Below are 18,941 nucleotides of genomic sequence, written 5' to 3' on the forward strand. Positions count from 1 at the left end.
ATCAGAGGGTCAGTTAGAACACGTCAGCAGTGTCATACGTCAGCAGCGTCACTGCAGTGTTGTTCATAACAGACACGGAAGAGAAGAAAATGCTGAATAAAGTCGTAATATTTGTTATTTTTGGACCAAACTGTATTTCCAATGATCGCTGTCATTGCTCCTGTTTTACATCCTTCCATCTCCTCCGTGGGACTCGAGACCTCGCTCCTGATCCCACGGCTCTCGGCCCCGCCCCACTCGTCACATACCCCCATCGCCCCTCGCAGGCCGGGGGGGTACTCCCGAGACTGCGCTCTACTCCCCACCCCCCCACCCCCCTTCCTTCCGGGGGGGACCGCTCACGGTGACCTGCGGGAACCTGGGGGTAGGACAGACGAGGTGAGATAAAAGGAGATGGAAGGATGAGGAGTGACAGAGATGAGAGAGGGGAGAGAGGAGAAAAAAAAAATTCTGGTTCACAGACGCACTGCCGCTCGGCCCTCCACCAGCTGGGTGATCTCCTCCGCGGTGTTACTGGATGGCCCTCGGCAGACGGCACGACACTCCTCCGCCGCCAGGTGGACGGCAACGGCTCCTCCAATTTTGGGCAGCCGGCAGGAGTCACCCGTTCCCTCCACATCACTTTCCCCGGAAACTCACTCCAGCCCACTGCCTCGAGTGTCCATGGTGGCACACTTCATCGCCTGCTCGATGGCACTGCGGATTCACCACAGTGGCGAGGGATCTTCAGCAGCGCTCCTTCTCCCGGGTTTCGGCACCACTGTAACGCATTAAACCTTCATAATCTTCGGGAAGAAGGAGGCATACCGGCGGACAATCAAACTGAAACTTTAATTACAAAATAAACACAAAGCCCCTCACGGCCGACTGCCGCGCACAAACAAAATCAAAACACAAACTAAAATCCAGGCCTGGTCCTCTCTCGTCCTTCACAGTCGTTGCTCTTGTTTTATATTCTTCCATCTCCTCCGTGGGACTCGAGACCGTTGGGTCGAGCAGATGTCGCTCATTTCCAATCACTCCACCGGCCTCACTTCTGTTCCCACGGCTCTCGGCCCCGCCCCACTCGTCAGAGAGTCATTAATGACATAATTTAAATATTTGGGTGAACTAACCCCTTAATCAAGAAGCTCACTGTTTAATATGAACACACAATATTTATGTTTCTACTTTCACAAACAAAAGACAAAATAGTTTTCTGTCAACTTGGGGTTTGATCCAGAGTTTATCCTTAATTCTGAAGCCTGTGCACCTGATGGAGTGACAATTGCAGATAACCGGTAATCACATGAAGCACACAGAAAATCAATGTTGTATAATTCCCTTCTCTCTGCAGATGATAAACATAATTGTATGCTAGATAATGGGGATAATGAGGAAAGAAATTATTTTGAGAGAAACCAAGTTATACAAGGGGCCAATTGTCCTGTGGGTATACAGTTTAAAAAAGTCAAACATTAAGATGTTATTGTTACTATATTGATTGGAAAGGGTTTTGAGATTCATTCAGGATTGAATGTGAAGATTCAGGCAAATGTAGAGTCTACCTAAAAGCACAATTAGTCCATGCAAAGCCAATTATAGAAGACACAAGAGATTGATTGTTGAAATGTCCCTCACTGGTCACTTTGCATCCAACCAAATATGAAATTATTCGACAGCAACATCAGGCTGGACCAAAAGTCAAATCTAGCAGGCTATACCTACCATAACCTCAATTCTATCAATCCATTACTGTTTTCTGAATCTGTGCAAACACATCTCTCCAACATTACTGAACACATTAGCATCCTTGATATCCTATATAATTCCTTCATTTACACTGCCCTATACACCCCCCCCCCCCATAAACGTAGACTTGTACCTCCTACACATACATCTCCCTTGTTTACCCCTGCACTTTGCATACAACATATCATTTTCTTTCTTGTTTCTCTGATCTCTGACTGTATGATCTGATTCATGTTATGTATTTTATGTTTATCTGTATTGTTTTTCTGTCTGCTGTCATGTTTGTTTGTTGTAATATTGTAAAGCAACCTTAAGTTTGCAGAAAGGTGATATATAAAATAAACATATTATTATTATTTTAGTACCAGATTACAGTATCTGACATCCTTTTGCAATTTCAAACACTTTAGATCTTGACTGACAAAGTTAGACATTTTTTGTGCCAATGTGAATAAGATACTAGAAAACATTAACTTATAAACTTATTAACTTATTAACTAATATATATATATATATATATATATATTCATTTATTTATTTATATTTATTATTCTGTCAAGTAAAAAAATGTTGGCCACAATGCAGACCACGAAAACGTTAAAGCATTAAGATTCTAACATATTTGTGAGGAGAGAGGACCAGGCCTCGCCTTTATTTTGTGTTTAGTTTTGGTTGTGCGCGAGAGTCGTCCGCGAGGGGCTGTTGCACTGTTTTGTGTTTATTTTATTGTTAAAGTTGTATTCAAATGTCCGTCAGTTCCCGCCTCCTTCTTCCCGTGGATATGAAGTTTGTATACCGTTACACTGTTGACGAAACCCGGGAGGAAGGAAGGACGCACTGCCGAAGATCCCTCGCCGCTGAGGTGTATCCGCGGTGCCATCGAGCAGGGCGTAGCAGTCTGGCGCCATGGACGCCAGGGACGGAGGAACTGGAGGGGTGGCTGTCGTCCGTGAGGGAGCGGAGGAGTCGGCGCCGTCCACCGGGTGGCGGAGGAGTGACGTGCCGTCCACCGAGGGCTATCCAGTGCCGCCGCCAGGCATAGCGGAAGACTTCACACAGCTGGTGGAGGGCCGAGCGGCAGTGTGTCGGGGAACCGGAACAATTTATTTTTTTTCTCCTCTCTCCCCTCTCTCATCTCTGTCGCTCCTCATCCTTCCATCTCCTTTTCTCTCGCCTCGTTTTTCTTTTCTTTTTTGTCATTTTAGTTGAATTTGAGCTGAAGTATGGTTTCCTCATTAAGCATTATATGTGAAACTATGAGCCCCTATCATACTCCTTTTTCTCTGCCATAACTTCACACTCTTGTATTAGATGCCTTGAGTCAGCAAATGGGTGTGGGAGCAGTCTCAAAGATTGAATATGCAAATGATAATGCCAGAAATGGCTTTGGTATGCACCAGATTGAGTGGGTGGAACTAGACACCAGACAGCTGCAACAGTTCTTCCTCCACCTACTAATGAAATGTTATATGTTTTATATGTTTTTGTCATTTTTGCAGTGCTTAGGAAAGACAAAAGACACCATCTGCTTGCACTTCAGCAAACAATGTGGAATACAGGTCTGTGATGTGAGCTACTGTATGTGAATGCTGGATTTATGCTTGAGATTAATTCAGATTTCTTTTCTTGAATTTAATATTGTAAGAGGGACTGTGGAACATAGGAGGAATCTCCATTCTTTTGTAGATGGGTTTAAGATGTTATTTCCAGGAAACACATAGATATGAAGCCTTACTGGCTTTTATTTGTCAGAGCTCATGCTTTTAGGCACACCATGCTTTACAGCTTGCTTTCCCATTTTATACTCACTTTGCTCACTACACATACTCACTCCTTATAAATAATATCAGTTAAATCACCCAGAACTACACATATGAACAATAACAAATGTACCCAATTTACATAAATATAAAATATAAACACAAAAATAAATCTCAGAATATTATAGGTATTATCTTAACCCTCTGGAGTCGATTAACGCGTATATGCGTTATGAGGCATTTTCTCCTGATAACCCCAAAAAGAACTAGCCAGTCAGCCTAAATCGAAAATGTACCCTATTTTATAAATGCATGAGTGATGTAATTCTGAGATGTTAATATGTTTCATTAAAAAAGCTTGTAATGTAAAATAATCTGGTACACTCTGACGAAAATATGTTGCTAGTTCTGTTTCATTGTGACTTTAAAGAGCATGACAAATTGATACAAGACTAAGTACCAGTTTTTTTTTTTTTTTTATAATCACACCAAGGACAATAACTATAACTATAAAGTTAAAATCGGTCTAATTCTGTGAGAATATGGATGTTCACACCACTATAACAAATAAAACCACAGAGGATATTGTTGGAATAACTTGAAAAATAAAAACAATGACAACCAATCAGACTTCAAAGAACTTCGGCGATTAAAGCAGCAGAAGCCATAACTACAGTGCGTGCTCATAATAAGCCAAACATTGTCAAGCATTGATGTGGGCATTAATATATAGTTATCGTTCTAGTTTTTTTATAGTTATCTTTCTTGGAGTGAACGTCTGCCTGCACTTGTAGCTTTGAATTGCACTTTGCTTGGTTGATAGTTGTGGAGACACTTCATCACTGTTCTTGGCTAGCCATCACCTCCACGTTGAACCTTTTCAACCCTACTGTTACTATCAATAAGAATATTTTTATTACCCTCAGTATACATTACATTCATTGTTTGGGTAACACTTATATTCCGACCTCCAGATATTAGAACATACTCTGTATTAATCTTAGTTCTGTAAAGTGCTATTTGAAACCAGGAGGCACAGACATACACACAAATACACACAAAAAAAGACTGCAGTAGCTTTTTGTGCTGTCTTTATTTAGAGCTCTTGTACACTCATGAAACGATGTAAAGCACATGAAAACATCTCTTATTTCTACATTTAAAGTGCATATCGATTAAGGGGTTTTCATTTATCAGTAACATACACACAATTGGAATTGCACAAATAAATAAAGTTTGAACAGAGGTTTAAATTAAAAGGCAGTGCAGTTTTTCATACAGTTACAGTGTTGCACAAATTAAGTAAGCAGTTGGTATACAACATAAAGAACAATAAAACATTACTAAAAGAGCTAAGAAGTGTCTCCATTATGCATTAATATGTTGCTGCATCTGATTCTATATATCTGATACTAAAGGGGGACATACAGTAATGACACATAGATATTGTTCCGTAAATGTTTGCATGCGTCAGATGAGACAAAATAAATAAAAATAAATCAGAAATTGAAACTCTCATCTCCCCATTAAACTAGTTTATTATATGTATAGGTAGCGCCACAAAAGACAAGATACAAGTATTATATAGCTACAAATCAAAAGTTTAAAGTAAACCACAAATTCAAAAGATGTTGAGGCCACAGAAGCACTTTAACATTTGTGCATTTTATACAGACGTAAAATAAAAGTGAATCCATAGACATTAGTCTCTAGTTCCTAAACCTTCATACCGAGGTAAAGACAGTAGTGTACCACATAACATTTCTTGGATTTGTTTCAGACCTGCTCCAGCTTGTTCCTGTGAGATTCTGGCCCACTCATGCAAAACTGCTGTAAAATTTTGACCTGCTCCCATCTGCAAAAGTCTGCAGGCAGAGGCTGGATTTTTCAGTCCCGCTCCTGTCCGCTTTGCCTGAAACTATTCTCTGAACACACACAGCATCACACTGTGTTGCATTCAACCTGTTTATTTGCAAAATTAACTGGAGTATTAGGAGTGGAGACATGAAAAGAGGATGGACATAACAGTGAGTCAAACTCTGGTTGTTTTACGTATGATCTTTCCTTTACCCTCCACATCACCACAGCAATGTAACTGAAAAGTCCTAAATGAAATTTCTGTGCTTCCAGCAGACTAGTGGAGTGAAAAAAATGCTTCAAAAATTATTTGGGAACTTGAGCCACATTAAAAATGTATGAATTTCATTGAATTAGGGGATAAAATAGACAGCACAAAAATACATTTACAAGCAAAACTTTCTAATTACAAGTTAGGTTTTAAATTAATAAGTAATAGACAGGTGTACAGTATATAATTTGCTGTAAGATGCTAGAGTGTTTGCTTGAGCCTTCAGTAATGGCTCTACTCTCCTCCATCAACAGACACTCCAATCATCTTCACTCCAAAGAAAACCTCATCTCATGTGGGGTTTGTCAGAAGAGATCAAATATGTACTTTCTCCAGCAATAGCTGAGACGATGAGCAATGGGACAATTTTGTGAGGTTGAGTGTACATTGAAGAGGATTTAGAGATTAGGGTGAGGGTTTGGCATCAGGTTCCTCTTTTAAGGATTTGTATCATTAAAACCCTTTTAACATCGACAGTATACAATATGGATGCCATCTCGGCAGCTTCATTAAATTACATCTGCAAGTATGTTGAAGTGGCAAGATAAATGGGTGAGATAAATGAAATAAGATGAACTGAGATGCAGGGATAAACAGTTTGACTTGTGTAGAAAGCTGTCACGCTGACTGAAGGGCCTGACGGATTCGCACCAGATAAGTTGTTGTCTGCGCTAACCATATCCTGCAATGTTTGCTAAGGAAATCAGACAGCTGAATTCTTTTTGTGAATAGATGTGGAATAAAAGTAGGGGCCTGCTGCTGTAAACCTTGGACATTTTATTATTAAACTACAAGAGTAGAGAAGGTGGAGGATGTTTCCCCTTTCTAAACTGTGTGGAAGTAGAGACTATGAAGAAAGAGGAATTGCTCAGTTGTCGAACCTAGCTAAACAATATCTTTTAAAATGAAATCTAGAAAAAAAAATATAAAAAAAAAAATATTTTGAACAAAAACTAAAAAAGCTTAAAAGACACCGAAGAGTGTAGTACTGAATTTTAATCAGGTATGGCCTGGATGTAACAAGTAGGCCAGCTAGTAAGAGCTGTGCACCTACACCTGGCCTCAAGAAGCGAACTAGTGACTGACGATAGAGACTGCAATCTTCAGCATCCTGGTTAGCGTGCCCACCTCCTATGTTAGCTGTTCCAGGTTCAAGCTCCACTCAGAGTGGGTCAAGAAGTAGTGGTTGCATTGGTGCCATGACCCGGATGGGAGTGAATTTTAGTTTAACAGAGGCCAGCTAGTAAGAGCTGCACCACATAATAAATTAAGTTCCTTGTTCTATGATTTGCAATCAGGCACAGCTCTTGAATCACTGTGTTTTATTTTGCAAAAATGTGCACAAAGTTTTCCTTGATTCCTGTGAGTCACAATCAAGCACAGTTCACCATTACTACCAAGTAGGACATATATACAGTACAGACCAAATGTTTGGACACACCTTCTCATTCAAAGAGTTTTCTTTATTTTCATGACTATGAAAATTGTTGATTCACACTGAAGGCATCAAAACTATGAATTAACACATGTGGAATTATATATGGAATTATATACATAACAAAAAGTGTGAAACAACTGAAAATATGTCATATTCTAGGTTCTTCAAAGTAGCCACCTTTTGCTTTGATTACTGCTTTGCACACTCTTGACATTCTCTTGATGAGCTTCAAGAGGTAGTCACCTGAAATGGTCTTCCAACAGTCTTGAAGGAGTTCCCAGAGATGCTTAGCACTTGTTGGCCCTTTTGCCTTCTGTCTGCGGTCCAGCTCACCCCTAAACCATCTCGATTGGGTTCAGGTCCAGTGACTGTGGAGTCCAGGTCATCTGGCGCAGCACCCCATCACTCTCCTTCTTGGTCAAATAGCCCTTGATGCCTTCAGTGTGACTCTACAATTTTCATAGTCATGAAAATAAAGAAAACTCTTTGAATGAGAAGGTGTGTCCAAACTTTTGGTCTGTACTGTATATATATATATATATATATATATATATATATATATATATATATATATATATATAAAAAAATTTTCTTTTTTTTTTTTTTTTACTTTTTTTCAGGATTATTTGATAAATAAAAAGTTAAAAAGAGCAGCATTTATTCAGAATATAAATCTTTGCTATCATTTTTTATAAATATAGCACATCCTTGCTGAATAAAAGTTTTAATTTCTTTCAAAAAAAAAAAAAAGAATAAAGAAATAAAGAAAGAATAAAAATTTACTGACTCTAAACTTTTGAACGGTACTATATATTGTTAGAGAAGATTTCTATTTAAAATAAATGCTCTTCTTTTTAACTTTTTATTTATCAAAGAACCCTGAAAAACAGTTTCCAGCACTGATTAAAAAAAATCAGCATATTAGAATAATTTCTGATGGATCATGTGACACTGAAGACTGGAGTAATGATGCTGAAAATTTAGCTTTGCATCACATGAATAAAATAGATTTTAATGTATAATAAAATAGAAACAATTTATTTTACATAATAATATTTCACAATATAATTTTTTTCTGTATTTTTGATCAAATAAATGCAGCCTTGTTGAGCATAACAAACTAATTTAAAAAACATTAAAAACAATTCTGATCCCAAACTTTTGAATAGTAGTGCATACATCAAACAATGATTGTCCTAACGATGTCCCATCCCTTATAGGTCTCTGTTCCTAAACCTTTAATCTGAAGAATGTGGTCCAGAACCAACAACAAAAAAACGTCCTACTTAGCGAAATCACTCTGATTGTAAAGTAACCATGTTAATAACTTTAAACTCCGTTACTGTCTAGGCCAATGTTTCTCACAGCCAGGTTTTTTTTTTTTTTTTTTTTTACATTATGTTCACTGCCTCACAACTCTTTCTGGTGTTAATACTGACTTGGCTTCCAGAACTTGCTCTCATTAGGTACGGTGGTGGGAAGCCAATTCCAGCAGGATACAATTGTCATGCATGTGGCAAAGAACAAAGGTACAAAGAGAGATAGGTAGAGAAGCAGTTGGAAGAGATGGCTCCTCTGAAAATCTCAGTGGGAACCCTTTATCATGGCCCACACTGCGCACATAACATGGTAGTAGTTAAGACAGGAAAATGCAACTCTCTCTCAACAGAATCAATGAGAGCAATACAAAAAAATGATGTGGGAACAATAACAATACTCTGCTTGGTTTTGGTCATTATTCTAGAGAAGTGGCGACTTGCTAACTATCAAAGGAGTAATATCTTATGCAAGATGCATAGGTACAAGGTAGACAATAGTGTCTCTTACAACAAGTGCATTATGTCATGTTTTGTTTTGTACATGGTAAGCATAGTTGGCAAATACTTGACTGGTGCCTTACAAGCAGGGCCTTAAGGAGCAGCTTTTCTACACCCTGGTGGGATGCCCCGAAGCCCTGTTTAACTAATCTAGAATTGTGGAAGCATACGAGAAGGCAGAGCAGGTGGGGTTGTTGTTTGACGTTGTTGAGCAGCAGGGTTTGGGAGAGAAGAAACTGTCTTTGACTTAGGAAGGTGGGAATGTTTGTGCAGGAGGGTGCCACTGACTCTGGGCAAACTGCTCTGTATCTTTCTGAGCAATAAAGACTGTCTGCACCCTTGATTTTGTTGGTTAAATATTGGTGCACTACTGCTGTGCATTGTAGTTTCTCGGGCTGGGTTGATGCAAGGTAGTCCAGGAGCTGATAAAGGTTGATGTCTTGTACTGGATAGACCTGGGGCTCCAAACCTACCCAGGGCTCCGGTGAATATACTGACCCGCTGTACTACTTGGGGCTTGATGAATGTTAAAGCTCTCTTGACATAAGTTTGTGGCTGTGGGGTTGAAAATCTGCTTCTTCTCAAAGGAAATTTTTGTATATCTTTCTCTAGCTTACGGTAAAAGCTGTCAGAAACTGGTGGACTTGCTGGCTCATTGATTTTAAGCTGGCTGCTCATGAGGCCAAGCTCAGCAGGATCAGTGCTTTGAAAAGTTCTGGAAGAGGAGGCAGCAGAGCTATCAACAGATATTGTTACTGTTGGAACAGCACAGTTTGGGGTAGACTTAACAGTGATAGGACATTGTAGGTCTGGGGAGCAGGACTGGGGCGTCAATGGGTGGTGACCAGGCTCGGCATCCAAATCGTCACAAGGGGCCTCTGAAGAGGTTGGACTTGACAGCTTGTTTGGTAAGAATCTGGGAGTCTGAGGTATTTGAAGCTATTGGAGAAAAAAATTAATTAATTAATAATTATTGAACATCTGTATACAAGTATACAAGACACTAGAGGTCAACCTATTTTTTTCTCGATAACAATAACTGAAATTGCTAAATTAATCAAAATAAAACCTTTAAAATCAATAATATGAACAAAAGCTTTCCACTTAATGAAAAATGGTGTTTAACTTTATTGGCCAGTTAAAATTAATGCCTTTACCATGAGAACGTTTAGTAATTATTAACTAAATTAAAAATAAATGAAAAGGCTATGCTTCATCACTCATCGTTCACGCAGTATATATAATAAAGGGTTTTGCAAGAAGAGGAGAGAGGGGAAAATAGATAGAAATAAAATCAACTTTACTTAAATATAAATATAAATATATAAATTTGTATAAATTTAAATTTATATAAAAGTTATAAAAATTTATATAAAAGTTAGATATAAAAGAAGTTATATACATTTTAGAGGACTAACAGGCTAGAGTAGGCGCCGGTGCCGTTTAGAATTTAGACATAGTAGGGTAATATCGCGAGTGGGCGGGGCGCCGTGAGCAGCAGTAACGTTAGGGAGTTGTTGTTGAAACTCGAAAAAGATGGATAAAGCAAAAGAGCTATTGGGGGCTTAAAATAGAAAAAGAAAGAGGGAAAAGGAGATGGCATGTCAAGGGATGCGACAGTGGATGGTGAAAGGAACAGGTAGGATTTAAAATGTGACGTCATGCTTGGAGGCTTGCAAATATGTTATTCATGTTAACAGACTAGCTAGCGTTTGATAACACTGGGAATGTAGCAGACAGAATATGTAGCTAGCTTAGAATATGCAAAACCTAGGAGCTGAAAACTGAAAAACATAAGGTAGCATATACAATAAATGACAATAATCTAGAAAACAACTGTAATATCTCTGGTTTATCGTGGAACCATGCATAGATTTGCTACTAAACTTGGAGGCTTGCAAATATTAATGTTGACTAGCAAGTGTTTACTAACTTACTGCAAAATAATGTTGCTGATATCTATATTTAGATTTTGGTTAAACCCAATGATAGCAATCCCATGCATGACATATCTCAATTTTATTAAAGTAAAATAGCAACTGGTAAATATAAGGTAGCATGCACAATAAATGACTACAAGCTGGAAAACATTACTTATGCAATAAGGCTGGTTTATCATGGAAACAAATATATATATATATATATATATATATATATATATATATATATATATATATATATATATATATATAGCACAGACCTTTAAAGAGAGAGAGAGATGCAATTTCAACAGCAGCACAACCTTACTGCATAATAGTTGTCTTATCTGATGCCATCACTAGGCTGAATTAAAAATTGAATTTAGGCTGCTAAATTTAAAAATGAGTTTATTTCATTCAGGTGTGAGGATGGTGGATCAGGATATATATATATATATATATATATATATATATATATATTGCACTGTAGGGGGCAAGAAAGAATCTTCGAACCTGTGTGTATGCCTACAGTGAAATTACCACATAAAACGTGACGTGCTAACATGGATGCAGCTAAGATGCTGCCGGGTTTGCTTCAGGGAATTTTATTTTTTTAAGAAGCTTCCCATTGGAAACCTCAACAAGACTCACGCCTGTTTCAAACATAATCCGCCTGCAGTGCGTATGCAGTCTGTGTGCGTTACGTATGTGGTGCAGAAGCAGCACGGACTCATACTCATTGTGCTTTCACACAGGATGCGTTTGCAGTCCGCTACTCGGTACGTGAACGATCGCTGCACTGCTGCAGACGCAACGCTCCTGGAACGCACTGACGGACCGCAACCGCGTGAACGCTGGAATCCGTTAACATGGGTGCGTAAAAACATACGAAATGCATACGCACTGCAGACGGACTATGTGTGAAACAGGCGTAAGGTTGTTTGCACCTTGTGCAATGTGGAGTTAGTTTACAGCTTTCTCAAGCAGTTTTTGATGCATTTTGGAAACAGGAGATGAGCCCCTGGTTTAATGCACCACCTGGCTTGAGAAACCCGTTTTCAAAGACTTACTTTTAGTCATTATTTTATTTGGGTAGCACACATATTTTGAATTCCTTTGGCAGAATTCAAATGAGCCATTTTAATCTATGCCACCACTAATATATATATATATATAGTCACGGGAGGAGCCGACGACAGACACAGTGGGCGTGGCGGCAGGCCTCAGAGAGGCTTTTATTAACAGAAAATAACGGAAACGGGATAAAAGTGACCAAAGAGGGAGAGTGTTCAAAATAAACAGGGGATCTGGTGTCAAAAAAAACAGGGGATCAGGGGATCTGGTGACACCATTGTGCATGCACGGGGAAGAGACTGGTCTCTCGAGGATAGGCGCGTTGGGCTCTTAAACAGCGGCGGTGATAACGCTCCATTCACATCAGGTGTGCCCCATCACACGCCGCCAGCCCTGGCTCATCCAGCGCCCCTCCTCTCACACACCCACTCCTGTCTGGAGCCTGGTGAAGGGCGGCGATTTAGGACGGGGTGCCGATGATAACCAGGGAGGAGGCAGCTGACTCATCACAATATATAGTTTTTGGTTCTATGCCACAGTCACCACTGGCTTGCTCACTGGGGGATTTAAGCATTATGAAGTGATTTATAGAAGCTCTTTGATTAAACTCTTAGAAGTGGGCAATATAGCCACAATCTTTACCACAATATCTATATACTGTACCTTGGCTTTTCTCTGCTGATGTTTTAAATCCACTTTCTTTGTGTACAAAACAAGGCATGCATCACAATTCATTGCAGACTCTGCTATTAGTTTTATTTTACCCCCTGATGTAGACCCCACCAGTGCCGATACACATAGGATATAAAGAGGGATATAGAGGATTATAAAGAAAAACTATCAACACTGATACTGATAATAAGAGTACAAAAAAGCAACTACAAGTGTTGATTAATCATTAAAACCGATATATCGGTCGTGCTCTAAGAGACTCGAGTGAGACTGAGTGAAGCATCCACACATGACAAGCTGTCTGAGAGGGCTTTGATCCTTACAGTTCTTGCTGAAGTGGAGCTCAGCCTCTCCTCACTAATTAGCAATGATGCGGACTTACACGTGAGGTGGTGAGGTCACCGCCAAAGCATTACATGCACTCAAGTACACTCTCAGACTGACAAACAAGAATGCAATTCAGGTTAACAACCTATGACTGGCAACAAAAAGCATCTAAAACAGAGAAGCTAGCACTGCCACAAAGCAAAACATCCAAAATAGGACAGACATTTTCTAAGGATGGCACATAGACAAATTTCTGCCTGCTTTTAATATTTTAATTTCAAGATCACAAGAAATGCACATGAGATTGCTAGAGAAGCCAAACTATATATCTCTTATTCTGTGATGCAAGGATTTGCGGTATGCAGGACACAGAGGTGCTGGAATACAGTAATATTATTAGTACAGCAAGTCTTTGATGTCTGCTCTGCCGTTTCATTGGCACTGGTGGATGATTTCCAGTGGGTGGCATTTATTCCATGTAAACAGAGCTTTAGGAATAGTCACCCGTGTCCCTTTATGTTATCCTCACACAAATACCTAGCAAAAGTTACCAGGATTGCAAATTTTTAAAAGTATGATGTGAGTTTTGAATACTTTTATTTACACAAGGTTGGATCACACTGTGCTAGCATGTAAGAGTTTTGGCTTTTCTTTTGGAATACAGTTCAATATTTAATTTATTTGTTTATTCTATGACCGGTGATCTGAAAGATGACTCAAAATCATTGTCCGAGGTAAATTATAGCATGCAATAGACAGCAATGCAATATGTTATGTGTTTTGGTTTTTTTTACTTTATCACTTTTGATCAGTTTAATGCATGATTCACTGACGATATTCCCCTCTGGGTATCATATACGAACAACATAAGGGTGAGTAAATAATGACAAAATGTACATTACTGGTCTAAAAAAATTTCACAGTAAATATACCCATTATCTCCTGTACTTCACAAGTGTCTGTATGCTAACTGCAACTTCATTTCCTGGTCCACAGCACCCTCTAATGGATATCACCCTCAATACAATGCAGTGTTGTGTGCTTGTTTTATTGACTGAGCCTCTCTCTTTGTTTTGTGCCAATTCCAAGCCCCAGACTTGGAAAATATAATCCTTTGAAGTTTTATCCAGCGCCTGTGGTTCAGAATGGACGAGACAAGACAGTGAGGGTTTTGTCTAGAGAGGTGAAGTCTCAATCGGGCTAACCTGAGACCACCTACAACCCTGTCAAAACTTCAGAAAAAGTCTAAGCAGAGCTGTGTGGGGCACTCAGCTGTTCATACATAATTTATGACAGCTCGCCAAGAATTAAAATAAGGCAACTGAGAAAAGGTGACAGAGTTCTGGAGCAGAAGGATGATGTTGAGGGAGGGATAAGGCACACAGACAAAGAAGTAAAGAAAGTAGAGCAGAGATAAAAGTAAGCACTATTCAAAGTGCTATGTACTCGCACCTACATTGACTCCAAATATGCATTTTAATAATAATCTACTACCACCTCCAGCTACATCAAGCATTTCAAATAATTATCTGAATTACAATAATGACTCTTTTTAAAGGCAGGGAGTCATGAGAAGCGTTAGTTTTATGTGACCGTTTGGTCTAAAAGAGGCTTTTACATTGCAATGAGGTGTGAAGAACAAACTGCAGAACATAAAAGCACATCACATAATTATGCCTAAAGGCCCATGTACTCTATGTTCCCTACTTAACAAAAAGAATGAGGCATGTGAGGGAAGATGTTGTATAATCAGGTATACAGTATTTATAACAATATGACCACTACCTGAAAAATGGAGAACTAAGTAGGGGAGAACCGGGGCGAAAGTAACGCGGGACGAAAGTAACAAAGCGATTTTCTCAGAGCCTATTACTGCATTTGCATTCCCAGCTATGACGGTATATTCAGCATTCAATCCTTGATAGAGCTGAGAAATATCACGTGATTTCCTCATCATTTCCCGCAGTTAGGTCGGTAAAACTGTTTTCGAGTACAAAAAGTAAATTATTGAAGCGGTAATTTTTTTTAATTAGTTGTGTTGTTTTTTTGTTTCATGTGTCACAGTAATGATCAATCTACAGGTTATTTAGTGCTTTAACACATCCTAAAGTTTGCATTATCAAAGTTTTTTAGTATAAAAGTAAATCAGGTTTAAATGCCAGGGGTTCCTGTCGGGACGAAAGTAACAGTTGTTACTTTTGTCCCGCTACAGTGACAAGAAGTATTTATTTTGTTCCGGTACATGCTATTCTGTGAATTTCTGTCTCTTGCATCATTTATTAATATGTTTAAGTCATATTATACCAAAAGAATATGTCTGAGTGAGGGTCAGAAAGACAAACAGTCGTCTGGTTTTATCCAGATGTTTATAAGAGAGCGTTTCTGGACATAGAGGAAGATCTGGGCAGCTCCTACCTTGCATTTACCTTAGTTATATTTAGGTTTTAGCCATACCTTAACTTTTACACCTCCAGCTATGAATTTGCAGTGTTTCCAGATGTTTTAATGCACATTTTGAATTTATGCATAAAAACAACTGGATGGAAACATGAATAGGCCTACTGTTACATTATGTTTAGATTTTATATTATGCCAATGTAATTTAATTATTATATTGTTCATTCTGTTGAAAAAATGTTTTATAAAAATACACTGAAATAAAAAAATAAAAAATAAAGTTTGTACAGTCGGGCATTTGATGAAACTTAAATTTAAAATAAAAATACAAATATAAATATGTCATTTAATAATTTTTTTTACAAAAATAAAAGACAGAATATGTTTGCACTTACATATTTACAAGGTCATAGTCAGGTATACTTAATAAAAATAAGAGTAACAGAAAATTAATCTAGCTTATATTGTTGTGTTACTTTTAACCCACCTGTGTGTTACTTTCGTCCCAACCGATGGGGTCAAAAGTAACAATGTGCAACTTATGTTCAAATTGAAATTATGCTGAAGCCTTTCTACATTTCTACAAAATACCACCTGGTATTGATAGACCAGACTTATGAGTTACTGACCACAGCAGAAATATATCTCTGTCTACAACATTATCTTTTAAAATGATGTTTTTTCTGAAAAATGGTACTTTCGCCCCTGCTCTCCCCTACTACACGAAGACAGAAGGGCTTTGATAGGAATAATTAAGTTTTTATTAGACAAAAAACATGCCACCTTTAAAGTGCAATTTGCAAGTGGTTTCGGGGTGTAGGCGGTTGCAATGGGTCGGTTATTGGTAAACATAATGATCGCTCACCGCTGTCAACGTTTTTTGTGCCTTTGAATCATGTCGTCATGTCACTCCGCAAGTAGTCCAATAATTTGTAACGATTGAAGTTCAAAGTGTACGCGCAACGTTCTGAATGCGCACACACCCAACCATCTACTCACGTGAACAGCTTCAGTTGACTGACGAAGACCATGAACACGGGAGATTCATGTAAGCAAATCCAATATATTGTCTTTCATTTTTATATGCAGGTCTAGTAAAATTTGACCAATCAATTGATCACTTTTGTCATGATTCCATAACATTAATGTTAAACGATTCTGGGCTAACTTAGCAAAGTAAAGCCATGTTGGTTATTGCTTACTTCTAGCTAGAAAGTTTAGCAGCTTCTACAAGGCTCGAAATTGCCAACATTTTTGTCGCATATGCTCCTGAAATTTAATCTGTGCGACCTAAAAATATATTTGGGAGTAACATTATATGCGCGGAGCTTATGAGCATATCTGTCCACTAATGACTCGTCCGATTTGCGAACTAATGACTCCTTTGAACCGATTCACTTTAATGAATGCTTACATCTGATCTGGGTCGAGTTTCCCGATAACGATGTATCTTGGCTCTGAAGAGCGCTCTCAACGTGCAAGGTTATAAACGCTCGCCGCAATTCCACGCGCTTTTCCCGAAAACTTTACTTGACATGAACGTGTTCTACGTGCTACTTAAGAGTCACTGTCCATTCGCGAAATTCGTGCTGAAATATAACCTATGGAATCGTATTCTGAACGTTCAACCTAATAATCGTCTTCTGTTGTGAATTAGCAATCATAGAAGTCTATAATAAAGCACTGACAAAATGGCTGAACAAAAACACAAGAAAAGATACCTTTCAAAAATATAGAGGCAAATAAAGATGTTATTTTTAATAGATGTAAAGGACACCATAGTAATAAGGAAAAACAAAACATCTGGGAGGACAAGAAATGCCCAATAAATGGCTAGTTTTCGTGCTCGGCAGCAGCAAGTAATTGACAGATTTTCTGGATTTCATCCCTATTTTGCCCAGTCTTTGAAGCATATTTCCCACATTACTCCTTTTATGATTTTTTTTGTTCAATCATTTAAATTAGATGTGTATTTAAATTTTTCTTCCCTTTTTTAATTATTTAATTTATAAATTCATTTAAACAAAAAACAAGTACAATATTTTTTATTAATTTATTTTTATACTATATAAATTATGTCACTGTGTGCGTGTGGTGGGGAGGGGGGTAAGTGCACCGTATAGTTTCCTGCTTTTTTGTCCTTTGTCGATCACACCTATGTGTATGTTGCTTAATTTGTAAGCATTTTAACATAATTAACACTTTAACTTAGAAATCCAAGCGCAGCATTTTGTTTAATTTGTGTACCAGTAGTGTCAACAGATCAGCAATACTCAAATAGTGAACAACTAGTGAGTGAAAGTTATACAACAACATTAATCATTTTTCTGAAAATGTAATTTTGCAAACTTGTCAATGGCTGAGGTCCTTGTAATTTGGGATGTGCACAGGACAGTTGGTTAGCACGGTTTGATGTGTTGCTTCTTGAAGCGGCATGTCTTGTGGCATTGTTTGCAGACTGATGCAGGTTTACATTTTGTTTTCTCTGAATGCCAAGTAATTTCATATTTTGCTTTAGCACTGTTTTTGCTACAGCATTGCTCTTTTTAGTGAGTTGAGGGCAAAGATACTGAAATCCACATCTTTTGTTGTGTCTACCATTTCTCATCACAGCTTGCTCACTGATTGTCACACTAAGTGAACTTCCGACATTTTCCACAATGCCTGCATCTTATTTGTTTTTGTTTTTTACATTAAAAATGTTTTCCTGTTGCATTTTTCAGTACCAGTATACCTTGCATTCCTAATTCACCCTTCGCTGGGAGTTTGATTGAAAGGCTATCTGACAAATGACCACATAAATACAGCCTTGGATTGGGTCTTTGTCTCATTACTTGATGTCTTGGTCTGACAGTCTATGTGCAATGTATTGTAATTTAGCATTTTCCTCATTTCTCCATTTAAAATGGACAGTCTGGTTCTTGAGCATACAGATCTTGGACTGGATCTAGGCCTCAAGAGTTAAGGCCAAAATTTTCTTCAGTAATTCAGTAGGCACTTCATCTCGCAAACAGTGTGCTTGCTTTGAATTTCACTATAGCAAAAAGTTGGGCCGTTGCTTTTAAAACCACTATAAGAAGAAGATGAAAACGTCAATAAAACAACAGGAGACGAAGTTAGAAAACAACAAAAATGGACATGCGAGGAGTTCAGAAGGTATCTTGATTAGTTCAAGTTTGAAACAAGTCTGAAAGAGTATAAATCAGGGATGGGCAGCTCTGATCCTGAAGGGCCACTGTCCTGCTGAGTTTAGCTCCATTCTTTATCAAACACACTTGCCTGTATTTTTCAAATAATCCTGAAGATTATGGTTAGATGTTTCAGGTGTGTTTGAATAAGGAGGAAGCTAAACTCTTCAGAACAATGTACAGTGGCAGAGTTGCCCATCCCTGGTATAAATCACCTCAGTACTGTCCTCTGCAGTGCACATGTCTGCACAAGTTCACGTTCAGTGAAGTATACTCGGATTATAATGCTTGACTGTGCATGAGACAGCAGATGGAAACACAAAGCATACCCCAGACTTTAGGGAATCTGGTATTGGTCTCAGTCTTGGGGGTCTGGTATACCACAGTTAGATTTACTTATGATTGCATAGACAATCAAACATACCATAGGCATAGTAATAGTGTCTATAGAGGAAATCATCTACATATGAATGATGTACATGTTTAGACA

General features: G+C 38.4%; 1 protein-coding gene across 3 annotated transcripts in view; it reads right to left on the reverse strand.

The window, feature by feature from the left end:
- Positions 1-7,684: 7,684 nt before the first annotated feature.
- Positions 7,685-18,941, reverse strand: part of LOC132121323 (serine-rich coiled-coil domain-containing protein 2-like) — a 72,632-nt gene continuing 61,375 nt past the window's right edge. Inside the window, exon 10 of one of the 3 annotated variants that reach the window (XM_059530616.1) lies at positions 7,685-9,813. In XM_059530616.1, coding sequence (XP_059386599.1) covers positions 9,025-9,813 — 789 coding nt within the window. In that variant the 3' untranslated portion in view covers positions 7,685-9,024. The remainder of the gene's footprint in view (positions 9,814-18,941) is intronic. The other 2 variants (XM_059530617.1, XM_059530619.1) reach the window with 2 other exon arrangements.

This window comes from Carassius carassius, chromosome 39 (assembly GCF_963082965.1).
Source record: "Carassius carassius chromosome 39, fCarCar2.1, whole genome shotgun sequence".
In the NCBI taxonomy this organism is placed as follows: Eukaryota; Metazoa; Chordata; class Actinopteri; order Cypriniformes; family Cyprinidae; genus Carassius; species Carassius carassius.